The sequence below is a fragment of the Periophthalmus magnuspinnatus genome, chromosome 1 (genome assembly GCF_009829125.3).
Source record: "Periophthalmus magnuspinnatus isolate fPerMag1 chromosome 1, fPerMag1.2.pri, whole genome shotgun sequence".
Lineage (NCBI taxonomy): Eukaryota > Metazoa > Chordata > Actinopteri > Gobiiformes > Gobiidae > Periophthalmus > Periophthalmus magnuspinnatus.
Genome location: NC_047126.1, coordinates 31,935,133 through 31,949,734, shown reverse-complemented (window position 1 = coordinate 31,949,734; position 14,602 = coordinate 31,935,133). Strand labels below are relative to the sequence as shown.

The following is a 14,602-nucleotide window of genomic DNA, read 5'->3' as shown; positions in this document are numbered from 1 at the left end:
CAGGCGCATTCTCACACCTCTGCGCACTGCATTAGCTCAAGTGTAAACAGAATGCATATGGTACTTCAAAAGCAAAAGTAACTGTAACATATTCTATTGAAGTTACGATCTCTGTGCATTGATTTTAAGAATATTTCATGAAAGAAACTGTTGTATTTTTGTAAATGTCACAAATTTATATACAGGTACACCGCTTTTTCAACTTCAAGGTGCTTTACATGAAGGAATGACTCACCTATTTGCACACGCATTGATACAGCAGCGTACACAGACACTAGGGGCGAGGTAGGTTAAGTGTGTTACCCAAGGACACAACAACAGCAGCGTTCAACTGTGGGAACTGGAATTGCACCGCCAACCTGTAGATAAGCGGATTTGCCCGTTCAACCAATGATGTTTACGTCGAGAGTGGGATTTGAACCGCCAACTTTGGATCAGTGGACAAACTACCAACTGAGCAACTGTCAAATGAGCATGTTAGTTGTCATAATAGATGTGTTTTTAATCATTATAGTAGTATTCAAACAGGTAGCATGTCTTTTGTATTAGATAGAGCCTAATATACCGAGATTTTCTAGAAGTTTTATGACCACGATTGAATTTAATTGACTGATCAGTTCCACGAGCCAAGAAATCCACCACTTATTATTGCGAAAATGGCAATAGATTACATAATGCAATTATCATAACGATGCATGATGCGGTTTCATAATTTCTTCATATAAATACTCAATTGTCTAAAGAACTATACTGAGCAAAACAAGCACTTTGCCCCATGCGTAAATGTTGCAACATCTTACATTACATATGTGTTTTCCACACCAAACAAAAACAACCAACGATCTTTTAACCTTGGACCGCTTTAACACCCCCCACCCACAACTCTGCAGAACATATGCCGTGCTGGCGTGGACTATTGCATTATAAGACCCATGTAATGTGTTGTCGTTAGATACAGTTGCCACAGCACACTCGTCAGGAGACACTTGGACCACCACTCATGGATGTCAAAGGGCCAAAAGTGGTGTCATGACTTGATCAGACGAAGACGTGCTTCCGATCTGTGTTCATTTACAATTCAAATCCAACTATAACCACCCAACATCTGCGTTCAGTCTTTCTTACATTTGTAACATTTGAATGAAATTAAGGTGAAAACAGTCGCCAAGTGTTCAGCCATATGTTTTATCTACGTTTTTGAAGTTTGCTTTAGTACTTAGCAATGAAAAAAATGCAACTTTGAAACAATTGGGTATAAAAAACATAAACAATAATAAAAAGCAATGCTCTCTTTGCAGTTAGGCCTTTCTGTGATATCTACTATGTCAATATATGAAGCTGAAACTAGATTTTTGGGGGTCAATATTTATCATGTAAACTTTTTCTTTGCACAACTGGGAAATTTTAGATTATTTTTTGGCTGTATAATAAGTTTTAAGCTGTAAAAGGCTGAATTAACTTATTACAGATGCAAACTAATACTTACGTGTTCCTTTATGTTGTGTATGTTTTTATAACGATATTTTACACTTAAAATCATTTTTGTGGGATTATCCTGCTTTAGGGTTACTGCATGAGTGGCATTATTACTTTAAATATTATCGTTTATTGTGTATATTTTCTTCACCAATATATTGCACATCAAATTTGTTATCGTGACAGGCCTAAAACATAAACCAAAACATTTAAAAAATACTTAAAAATGTCAATCTAGACCAAAACAGATTTTATAGACGTGAAACTGTTCACCAAGTTTCAGATGTTATGAATTATTTTGTTTTTATGTTTAAAACTTGAATTTCACTTACGTACTTGCTCTTGTATTTACATGAGTCATGCTGAGGACACTTTTGGAGAACAATCATCTCAGTGGGTTGTTTGCCCTTAATAAAACAAAAATGTCATCTGCAACAGCCTTTCTGCTACATTAAACATGCTCAGGAAATTTGTAGGACATTTTTTGCATTACATTATAGAAAAAAACTCACTTAACCACATGATTCAACTGAGCAGTTCAGTTTCAGCCTGGCTTCGGCCTGTTGAATAAATTAACGTGAGAAAAGGTTTGTTATTACATTACACAAACACATGGGGGCGACAAACACCATTTAATGACTTGAGCAACGCCTGCAAACTACAGTCAAATCAAGTTTTAATTTCTGATTTGTTATTTTCCCTCAATATGTTGTTACTTTGCTTAGATAATTTAATTACCGGATATAAATGCAACGTTATTAACAATATAATTACAATATAAAATACACATATTTCTTACCTTACTGTCAGAAGAAAACAAAATTGCACAATCACAAAAATAAAATAACTTAGACTATTTTTACATTTTAAACATGCGCGAATTGTAGTTTTTTTGTTTTGTTTAGTTTTTTACCTTTTTGAAATAAACTTTTCAGATTAAGAGGCAGGTTTTCCCATGACCAGCGCGTGGCGACAAATTCACCACGTGCGCAGCAACTAACTTTCAAAAATGTCACGGGGGCTTGTTTTACGTTGTTAATTTGTGAAGAATTACAGTTTTCTAGTAAAATAGGCTAAGTTACTCTGAAATTACACGATTATAGTAAATTATCGTTAAAAATGCCGAAATTACCCAACATATAAAACAATAAATACACTGCGTTTTGAGTGCTGTTGCAAATTTTCCCACGACGCTTGAAGGCAGCAGCAGTCCACGTGACCTCTTCCGCGTTTACCTGCCCGCGCCCACACGCACCAACAGGCGTAAGTTCAGCGCGGTATAAACAAAGTTTGATGAAGCTAATTTCCATAACAATGTTCACATCCGGAAGACGGTGAGTGAAAGAGAAGGGAATGCGCATAAAATCTTCTTAAATCGAGCCATAATCACTGAAGTTCCGTTTACTTGTGAGAAGTTGTCGCACTTGGGTCGTGTACAATGGGATGTTGCCAGAGTAAAGAGGTAAAACAGCGCAGAAAGTCACAGTTATGCACGATTAGAGTTGCCATATAAGAGGGGGACTGACTTTTCTTTGCGTTTTTAGACCAAACGAGACTGGAAACCTCTGGAGGATCGGAGCTGCACAGACATACCATGGCTGCTCCTGTTCATGCTCTTCTGTTTGGGGATGGTAAGTGTTTACAGCCGGAGCAGGAGACGAACAACCTTTAAACATGAAATATCTTACTCTCTTTGCACGTTAAAGCAATGCTACTCGCTTACTCACTTAAATTCTGCACAGAGAAAGTAATAATTAACAGTAATGCAGTGTTTCCTATACATTTTGTTCAATTTCTCACTCCCTGCCTGTATTTAATCTTTAGGTATATCACTTTTTTTGTTATAACAGTATAGTCCATGTTGTTTTTAGAGCAGGTCTATGAGGAGGAGGATTATAGACTATGGGCAGTGGTGGATGAACTGTTACTTAAGTAAAAGTACAGATGTCTGTGTAATCCCTCAGTCATCCAGGTCTGATCCATAGTAAAAGTACAGATACAGAGGCAAAAAGTTACTCAAGTAGATTTTTCCACATGACACTTTTAGTGATGTTGATTCAAAAGTAATATATATATTTTGGTCAACAGACTTCAAAGCCAAAACTTTAGACAGGATGTTACCACAAACATGATTAAAGAAAAAAAGGTTTCTTTTTTTGTTCTCTCTTCTCTGTACTTACGGTAAGTATTGGTGATATAGCTGTCACAGTGCAGTTATTATTGATCCTGAACATGATTTTTCGCTTTTCCGGTCTTATTTTGCAGTTGTGTATATGTGGCTTTGCTATTGCCACTGGGGCAGCCGCCAGACTTCTCTCTGGATATGACAGTTATGGCAACACCTGTGGTCAGAAGAACACCAAGATTGAAGGAGTGGAGCTGAGCGGCCAGGATATGAGAGAAAAGAAGTGAGTTTTAATAAGATGCAATTTACCTGTTCAATAATTTTTAATCCTAGAAAACAGTGCGTGCTGTTTAAAGGGCTCATATTTGGCTAGTTTCCTCTATGTTATAAAGTTGTTTCCTTGTCACACCTGGAGTTGTTTTGTTTCATTCACACATGTTTATCACACAAACCCTACATTCAAGCAGAAAATGCTCTTTTCTACGTTGTGATGTTATGTGGTAATACAAGAAGTGCTCCACTGTGTTTTCAAACTCCAGACACCTTCACTGGAATCACTTGGATGATTTCAGCTCTGGAATTGCCTATCTCTATTAAAATAAAGCTAAAAGGAGCTGTTAACGTTAACCTTCCCTACATGACATCACAAGGTGGAACAGAGTATTTTGAGTTTTGACAGCATTTTGACACACTAATAATAAAGGATTACTCAAACTGCAGGTATGTGTTTGATGAGGTAACATGTCTTAAAGCTCACAATAGGAAATGTTATGTAATTATAGGACCTTTAATTACATAGATGTAGACAAACATATTAATCGAAGGGTAATTACTTTACTAAACAGTGCAAAATATAAACAGTAATAATTATGTTATTATGGTTCTGGTAAATAAAAATAAAAAAAAACCCTCAAAATATACATGCTGACAAAGTTATCCTTCTAATGTTTCAGTAATTGATAATCATTATAAAAAGTCTTGTTTTGAAAGTAGATTTGATCACTCTGTAGCCTGGTTCTGCAGAAACAATGGGTCATGCTTTAAAGATGGGCTGATTGCGCATGAATGCTTTGAACAAAAGACGTCTCTGCCACAAAGAGGGGTCTGTCAGACTGGGTAGTAAATGTCACCATGCTTTATTTTGGTGCAGACTGCCATGCAAAACACAGAACAGTTGATATATGATATTTTTTTGATAAATTATTTATATATATATATATATATATATATATATATATATATATATATATAAATGTATTTCTTGTCTCTTTCAGATATGTTTTCTTCCTAGAGCCGTGCAACTTTGATTTGATCAACAGAAAGATCAAGTCTATAGCCCTGTGTGTCTCACAATGCCCTTCTACGCAGCTGCAGACCTACTATGATATAAAACAGTTTGCACTCAGTAATGGTAAGAAATGGAACTAAATCATACATAAAAATACAATTCTCTGGACAGAAGTGGACAAAAGTTTTAGAGTGAAGATGTTTGACCGCTCATCCAGGCTGTTTCTTCAGTTCTGGTTAAATTGCCTTATGTCTGGAGGGAGGAGCTAGAATGAACGGTGAAACGTCTTCACTCTGAAGCTTTTGTCCAGGTGACAGAATTACATTTTTCTTTTGCTATGGACCATACTGGATGACTGAGGGATTACACAGACATAACTTCAACTCCTCTATGCAGTTAAACCAGTGATTTAAGGCCTTATAATACATAATTGGCCTGTGCTCTTGAGACCTGAGACTTCATTATGTTTTCTGAATGGATAATTGGCTCGAGAACCAAAACACCAAATTGACAATAAACCTAATGTCCAATGTTTTTGTAACTACAAATAAATCAGCAATAAAGCTGTTGTCAGTAAAAGCTATATTTGATTTGAACTTGTTTACCTCGTATCTGGAGACACAGTTAGGTCATGTTTAAGGAATTTTAAAGTAGACCCATTGTGCTTGTATCTGCTATATAGTTCTAATCTCTGCGGTGTCCAATTGTAGATGATGTCGCCGTAAACATCATCACACCAAAGAGCCGTGGAGCTGTCAGCCTCTGCGATAGATAACTGCAGGTCACACTAGCGAGTAGCGGATTTTTTTTTTTTTCATTTACTACACGATGCTGCCGAATCCTACGTGTGTCATTGGTTAAGAAAATAAAAATGGAAAACAAAGTATGTACAAAGCAACGGTTACCGGTGACATTGAAGACGGGGATTGTTTGGCAATATGGCGTCTTGAAAATAAGAGATTAAAAATTGCTCAAACATGCACGAATCACTCCACAAACAACTTCGAGAGGGTAAATGAGAAGGAAACGACTATAAAGTGGTCCAAGACTCTGAAAAGTTGCATTAAATCTAAGTTTTTCTTGGTTTGTGTATTTGCACATTTTCTTACTATATACAAGTCAATTCCTCCACTGTTACTCCTATTTTAAAATGTTTTTTTCTGTATTTTGTCTCTATATTTTGCTGTTCATAGGCTCTGAACTATGCACCTATGACATCACTACTGCACGATACACCAGCCATTCTGAACGATTCACCAAGTGTCCCAAACTCCCAGTGCCTGCAAGGTTTTACTTATTCAATTATTAAACGCAAATAATGTTCTTTTTGTTTGTAATTTGATTTAGAATTTTTTTCTATTTGCAGTAAATCGGTCCCAATCTTTCATCGCTGTATTCCTGTGGAGATTGCCTGTTACGCCGAGTTCATCCAGGCTTTCGTCACATTCGTCAGTGACAACAGTGTTTTGCACCGGGTTACAGCCGGGGTGATGGCCAGCAAAGAGATCATTATGGGTCTTTGTCTTTTGGCATTGGGTATGAACTCTCTCTTTTCTTATATTCACATCTGTCACTTCCCTTGCTTAGGCTTTAGGACAGCAAATTGAAGAACAAGCTATTTTTGTCCTGAGAATAACAGGAAATGTCTGTGTAAGTCATGTAACAATATGTTAGATGAGCACGCATGTAGACTGAATCCATATAAATGTTACTTGTAAATAGAACAGCTTAGCCTTTTTATTTATATTGTGTATATATATTTTTTATATAATTCTATGTAACTTCACTGCACTTTTTAATTTTTTTCCCCTCTGTAGTGTTGTCCTTGGCCATGATGGTCGTGATCCGCTACATCTCCAAAGTGGTGGTTTGGATCTTAACAATCCTGGTCATTGTTTGCTCCTTAGGTAATGTCTGTTCATAGATTCTATTTCAGACATGTTCAAAAATACAATATAATCTATAACTGTACATTTGCAGGTGGAACTGGTGTCCTCTGGTGGTTGTATGCCGACCACAGAAAGGCTCTTAATAATAATTCTACAACTGTATTTGGTAAAGAAGTGGCTGCAGACAATGTGAAAGCCCTGCTCATTTATGCTATTGGAGCTACAGTTTTCACAGTAAGACCGAATAACAGGTTATTAGCATAAGCCTTAATACAATCTTAATAATCATATGATGCTATTTTTCTCTTCCAGATTGTGCTTCTGCTTGTGATGTTCTTCATGAGGAAGCGAGTTTCTCTCACCATCGCTCTCTTCCACGTGGCAGGGAAAGTGTTCATCCACCTGCCTCTCTTGGTGCTGCAGCCTTTCTGGACCTTCCTCTGCCTCATGCTCTTTTGGGTCTACTGGATATCTGTGCTGCTGTTTCTTGGGACAGCAGGTCAGATTATTTTACTACAAAAATATTTTAGACCCAGGTTGCAGTGTAGTGGCTTATTGTTCACATGTATATAAAATCCAAACTAAAGACTGACTGTTTCTTGTAACATTTTGACATTTCTCAAAGCTTGATCTGTCTCCCACTTTTGGAATATTTTACTTGTCTCGTGATGAGGGAGGATGACGTCAGTGAACAAGTTCTCTTTCATCTCCCACTTCTGTTTTTCGGCAGGAAATTCTTTGAAGTTCTTTGTTTTAGAGTTAACTTGATATTTAATGATGTAGAGGTGCCAGTTTTATTAAATCACCCTGCACCACAAAAATAAGCACATTCTAGCATAGCTTTTCTGGTATTTTATAACTTGTGAAATACATTTCATCCCATAGGAACACCGCTTAAGAACAATTCTACGAACCTTGTTGAATATAAATTAGAAGGGCCCTTTCAGTACATGGTGTGGTACCATGCGGTGGGTCTCATCTGGATCAGTGAGTTCATACTGGCCTTTCAGCAGATGACAATAGCTGGAGCTGTGGTCACCTACTACTTTACCAGGTATTGGCAACCAAAAATCACTGCAAGTATAAATGTGTACTGTATATGTCTAAAATATATGCTCCAATCTTTAAAGCTCTTTTTTTTTTTTATTGTTTTAAAGGAATAAATCACAGATGACGTCCATCCCTATTCTCAAAGCGATGGGCCGTACACTTCGGTACCACCTGGGCACACTGGCCAAAGGTTCCTTTATCATCACTCTAGTCAAGATCCCCCGTCTCATCCTCATGTATATACACAACCAGCTCAAAGGGAAGGTGAGCCCCGTATTTTTTTAAAGTGGATAATTAGAAGACATGCCTGGCCTGACGTCTTGCTAAATGCAAATTATGTTCTTAGGAAAATGCCTGCGCTCGCTGTATGTTGAAATGTTGTATCTGCTGCTTGTGGTGTCTGGAGAAGTGTCTAGCTTTCCTGAATCAAGTAAGTACTGTTGTAGATCAAGCACACCACTCTTGTACAGGGACGTCACGATAATGACTATATGGCCTTATCATTCAGTACATATTAGATGGAAGAATTATTTTTGGGGGTCAGTATTTGTCCTGGGTATTTTTACTTTGCAGTAGTGGGAACACTGTGGTTATTTTTCTGTTATTTGTTTATTGCAGTTCATATTTTGAACGGGATAATTGTGCTTTAGGGTTTGGTTTCAATGTTATCGTTCAACCTATATACAGTATTTACTTAACAAATTTTCAGTGCAGTATAGTACTGATGCTGACAGGCGTACTCTTGGACTTTAGACTCTTTTGCATAATTATGTTTTGTTTGTTTCAGAACGCTTACACCGCAACAGCAATCAACAGCACAAACTTCTGCACCTCAGCCCGTGATGCTTTTGTTATCCTGGTGGAAAACGCCCTTCGTGTGGCTGCCATTAACACTATAGGCGACTTTGTCCTCTTCTTAGGAAAGGTAAAGTAAAATGATGAAATGGGGTTGTCAAAAATATCCAAAATCCAATACTAATCAATACTAAAACTAGGATCGAACTATATAATCATTTGAGCAGGTATCGATACTAAAAAAGTCACTTTCATACAGAAATGAACCTTTCCTGAATATCTTTAGAATGATCTTGAGCTGCATCAGAGCAAGTATAAGACACATAGACTAGTATACACTCACGGACCACTATGAACCTACTGGACACTGAGGGATTACACAGATGTAAGGACACAGGAATATAAAAGAAATTACTACCATTTAATGCTGAAAATCACATTCTATTGAGTGTTTTTATTATGAAATAGGTATTGATTATCAAGTCTATTCCTTCATATCTAAATTAAGTTTTAAGTGTTATTATCCTGACATAAAGTTTAAGACTGTAAATTTGCCACTAACTGTCTTTATTCTGTTTTGTCAACACTTTTTTTTTCCACCTGCGTGTCTTACAGATTCTGATTGTGTCCTGCACAGCCTTTGCTGGAGTCCTGGCTTTAAACTACCAGAGAGAGTACACTGTTTGGGTCCTTCCACTCCTCATAGTTTGTCTGTTTGCGTTTCTGGTGGCTCACTGCTTCCTGTCGGTTTTTGAGAATGTGGTGGACGTACTCTTCCTATGCTTCGCCGTTGACACCAAATACAATGACGGCAGCCCTGGTCATGAATATTACATGGACAAGGCCCTAATGGTGAGTCACTTATACAGAGAACAGTAATGCAGTGCCTTTACGAATAATATTAGAAGTATCAATCATCATCTTTTACCTTTACAGGAGTTTATTGAGAATAGTAAAAAGGGGCTGTATAAATCAGGTGGTACAGGGGATGGAAAAGAACTGGAACCCATGGTAAGTTTTCAATATCACTGACTTTATACAGCCTACTTAAAACAGTTTTCAATGCATTCATTTTCAAAAGCACTAAACAACAGATCTGTGTTTCCCCTTTGCAGAAGCACAGAGGGACGTTGGCCTGATAAAGAAGTCAAAAAGGTCACTGTAAAAACAAACGTACTAAACCACTGAAGACAAGCGCTTATATACTTAGAGCTAACAAAATAATGCAGGGATAAAACAAGTCTGTAAGCAGAGCCAGTGCAACACTTTGTGCCTTTCTATAAAAATTGTGCAACAGAACCAGTTTAACACTAAGAGATATGTTTTTTTACTATTGTGTGTAACATTGTAAAGATGCTTGGTTTTATAACATAGTGTTAACTTTAGTCTATATTTTATTAATTCTTAGTCTTTAATTATTGAAGTTTTCAATAAATTCAAAAAGTATCATTGTCTTTTGTGTAGTTTTAGGTCAGCCTGTGTGTTTAGATGTTCAGCCACCAGAGGTCAGCAAATCCCTCTACGTGGATCAGTGGTTGTGGTCACATGCTGGTTTTGAGTGTGCAAGTAACCGCAGCCACTGATTTACGACTTAAAAAGTTATTAAACCCAAATGTAAACAGAAAATGATCTGATTTCTTTCTAGTCATGGTCCTTCTGACTACGCACATAAAATTGTGGAGTTTTTATGTTATTTAGGTAATTTTAAAAACTTAGAAATCAAATATTAATCAGAGCAGTATTGAATATGTTGTTCATTTTACATTTATTTGTATATTTTAGGTGGATTTGTTTTGCCATTATATTTTATTTAATGCATTTTGACTATATTTGTTAACTTGGCCTGAAAGTAGAAATGCATGTACTTTGTTTTGAAGTGTGTTTTTGTCTTTTATAAAAGCTTTGAACACTCAAGCGCTCAATGGTGTTTGTCGCTGGCTCATCACTATGGAGACAGGCTGACATGCCATAAACTTGTCCAGTGTACTACCGTGTACTAATGTAACGATCTGTTTTACCCCCTGCAGTTTCTTTCCTGTCAGCCATTGACCAGACAAGCGCCCGGCCACTAAGCAGTTAGAGCTTACTGATGGGAAAGCACTGCACTCTTTGCCTCCATAAAACTCAGGAATCCAAAGAAAAGCTGCTCTGTGGGCACTGGCTGGCCACACCTCACCATTTCCACAGTACTTAACAGAACACATTCCTGGAATCCTTTGTGCATGGATAAAAAGATGGGAAAACATTAGGCCCATCTTTACAGGAAGTTGTACGCTTTGTCCAACATCGCAGGTTGACATGGTTTTGAATTGGTGTTTAATTTGTTCAGGGATAAAACGTAATACATCTAAGTGCCAAAAACCTCTGTACCATGCCAGCCAAAGGTAACAGAGGCAGGAGTGATCCAGTTAGTCCAGTCTTTTACCTATGTGGCCTAAATATCTGCACCCCATTAACCACAGCAAATAAAGATTCACGCAACACATAATGGACTTAACATGACCATAAACATCACATTATACCACATTTAACTCAATAAAACATCCTCAACAAAGATGTCTCACTAAAATCTAGGCACAAAATGTAGACTAATCATTTTCAACTCACTGAAGTGCTCAGTGAGAGGTGCCTATCCCTCAGTCGATGCTATAGTTTGGTCGGTATAAGCAAGGTTTGACTGAATAATTCTATTAAAAAAAAGTCTTACACCTGGAGAAAACCTATAGGGGGCATGCTATCTCTACAAGGCCTGTCCTGGAATCACTCTCCTCTTAGAAACAAGTGCTAACTCTGCTTCTCTCTGGCCTACATATTTATTCCATAGGTTATTTAAGGACTGTTTAAAGCTCTACGGTGGAACGTGACTGTTATGGTTGAAAGTGTGCATCTCTGCCCTTAAATGGACTCTTCACACGGCCTATAATGAATTTTAAATGAGCGCCAACCTCTGACTCACTGTGCTCTATAGGTGGATATTTGTGTTGTTTTCATTTATTTATTTGATTCAATATTTATGTTCAAGGCATGAAATAATGATTGGGCGCTCGTCGTGAGGACTGGTTGGACTGGACTATGGGAGACACAGGGTCGTAAAACTGTGGTGCTGCTGTGTGGATGTCTGTGTTTGAGCTGAGTCAGGAACAAGACCCTCCTCCTCCTCTGAGTGAGTGGCTGTAAGTACTGATGAGCGCAGGGCTTTGTCTCTACACTATTACTAGTAATGTAAGCAGAAATGAGCTTCTGATGTCATAAATGTAGTACACTCTGAATACAGGAAAGTACAGGGCTTTGGGATGTGTAAAAGTCCAGTCGCATCAAGGCTTCCAGTTATTTAGGCCTATGTGTGTTAGTGTTGTCATGATACTAAAATTTCAAACTCTATTTTGATATTAAAGAAAAGACTCAATACTTGATACAGATTTTAATACGCAGATGATATTTTGAAAACTGTTTTTGGGATGTTATTGTAAAGTTCAACACAGGATAGTTCAGTTGGTAGAGTGTTTGTCCACCGCTCTCAACATAAACATCATTGGTTTGAGCGGAAGGCTGTTGTTATGTCCTTGGGCAAGACACTTAACCCACCTCGTCCCCGGTGTATTTGTACACTGGTGCATGAGTGTGTGTGTGAATGGGTGAGTGGTTTCTTGATGTAAAGTGCTTCGAGTACCTTGAAGGTGGAAAAGCTCTACATAAAAATCTGACCATTAACCTTCATTTCTTTTTTCATTTATTTATTTCGAGGACATGTATGAAGTACACTAAAATGCACTTTTTTTTTTTTCTTATTTAAGCTCAAAAAGGAGTGGGAAGAAGAAAATGTATTAAATCCCACCCCCATTTACCTTAGTATTTGTTTATTATACCATGTGATCTTACACTAGTTCTGGTCAAACTAGAGAAACTGTTCAGGAAAGGTCAAATTTTATCCAGTTATGATGTTGTGATTCATTTCAGTATCCTCTTAGGACCTGGTGTCCACATATGAGGACAGCACATTTTGGGTTGTCTAGGCCATAATACTTTTTTTTTTTTTGTCTATAAGATCTTGGTGTCCACATATAAGGTGGCCCCTTAGTGATGACAAAAGAGTCACATTATAGTTTAGATTCCAGACGGCTTTTGTTAATGTTTGCACCTGTCAGCAACACTTCAAATGAGACACACTGTTCCAAGAGGCACAATTTTACACTCAGGACAAATGTTGCTGTGTTCAGGAACTTAATAAATTGTTTTTGCAAATCATTATTCAAATGTGACTATATTTTGTTCTATCAAAATGATTAAAATGTAGAAATGTCCTCATTTGTGAACATCATTTTTCTCATAATGTAAAAAAATAATACTTTATTTTTACACTCATCAGGTCCCAATCAGCCCAAAGGGAAATGAATAAAGCAAGAGTTTGGGTCCTAGGAGGGTATAGATACTTACATGAGTATCTAGTTTTGATTCGAGTTTTCATGTCTGATTTCCAGTACTTCTGACAGGCCTAATGTATTGTGAGACTGAATACTTTCTGGTTTACATTGAGCTTTTAGTCCTTAAATAAATGAACATTGACCTTCGAACCACATCTGCATCTGCAAAATGAGACCAGACTAGCTACTTATTAGTTTATTATATTTTAAACATGTAAAATGCCTTTCTTATCCCTAAAGCCTGACTTACAAAACACCACAGCCACTTCCTTCCTAATCTTACGGAGGCAGAGGTCCTGTCAGTGTTTTGGCTGTCTCACAATTGCACATCATTATTTGTTTGTTTAGACACTCCTGCTTCTACACTGGGCTAAAAATGAGCTAAGCAGAGCTGTTATCTTCACAACACGCCCAGCTCGTACAGGAAGAGGAAAGTGTGTGGATACATTATACATATTTACCCAGTCACTTCCTTCTTTTTTGAGATAAGAGAATTTTTGGTCAGCGTTTTGACTGTGGTTCCCTCACAAAAGGCCCTCACTGTGCAGAACTAATTCACTAAGCTAATTCATTTAGTCAGCTGTGTTGGGTCATATGCAAAGTCTTTCTGTGGGCGTGATCAGGGCTCATGAAATATTCATGATTTCTGCCTCTAAATAATGCAGCAGTGTTTTTGTACAATCCACCCCCAACAAACAAGCAGCAGGGGCACATCAGCGCTAGATCAGGTGAAATTCAGGCTAATACAATTTCAGAACAAGTTACAAATATTTCATTATCTGCTCTGTACCCAGTATCTGTTTAGAAATGTTTTTAAAGAGTAAAGAGTAAAAGTAATTCACACAGATTTTGAGATCTTTTAAAGCTTCAAATCCAGTGATATTGATAAGGATTGGAGCAGAATTTTGTCCAATAGAAATAATTAAATTGATCGTTTTACTTTTCAGTCCTGGTCAAAAATGGATTGGAGTAGAAAGTACAGATAACTGCTCTCAAATGTAGTGAAGTAAAATTAAAATGTGTTCTCTTTTAAAAGTACAGATACCTAAAATGTGGACAGTACTTTATTACTTTTACTTGGTTACGTCCCACGACTCTCTATACTCATACAGCACTATGCTCAAGTATTAGTAGCAATATATTTAAATGTGTAGCGAATTACAGACACTGAACCACTTCAACTGCTGCAAAGTAACAAGGATACTCTTTCATTTCTTATTTTCTAACAGTGAATTGACCTGTGTGTGAGGCTCTTCATGCTACTGCCTTGGGAAAACAAACTGAATAGTCTGACTAATGTGTGTCCTCTTATTTCAATACATTCAGCTGAAGGCTTGGGTGCAGCAGCAGTGTTACAGTAGTACTGTATACCACAGAACACTTAGCAACAAGGTCCCATGTTTACCAGGGCTGTAGCAGGAGATACCGCACTCGAATTAGTCACAATATGAGACGCAGTTATCAAATCCCAAAGGCTGCAGGTATTTAGATAATGAAATGTCCTCTGCAAATAATCAAAATATCCTGTCTTTTTAGAGAAAAATGTTGTTGGTCACAT

General features: G+C 37.3%; 1 protein-coding gene across 1 annotated transcript; it reads left to right on the top strand.

Annotated features, from left to right (window-relative positions):
- The first annotated feature begins 2,442 nt into the window (after positions 1 to 2,442).
- LOC117379150 (choline transporter-like protein 1) lies at positions 2,443 to 10,537 on the top strand. The gene is made up of 16 exons (XM_033975878.2): positions 2,443 to 2,938; positions 3,021 to 3,107; positions 3,742 to 3,884; positions 4,876 to 5,012; positions 6,083 to 6,176; positions 6,256 to 6,425; positions 6,707 to 6,796; positions 6,870 to 7,012; positions 7,091 to 7,277; positions 7,664 to 7,832; positions 7,936 to 8,092; positions 8,175 to 8,258; positions 8,616 to 8,753; positions 9,239 to 9,475; positions 9,560 to 9,634; positions 9,739 to 10,537. The coding sequence occupies exons 1-16, from the start codon at positions 2,915 to 2,917 to the stop codon at positions 9,760 to 9,762; spliced, it is 1,959 nt and encodes a 652-aa protein (XP_033831769.1). The 5' UTR covers positions 2,443 to 2,914; the 3' UTR covers positions 9,763 to 10,537.
- The last annotated feature ends 4,065 nt before the right edge of the window (positions 10,538 to 14,602 follow it).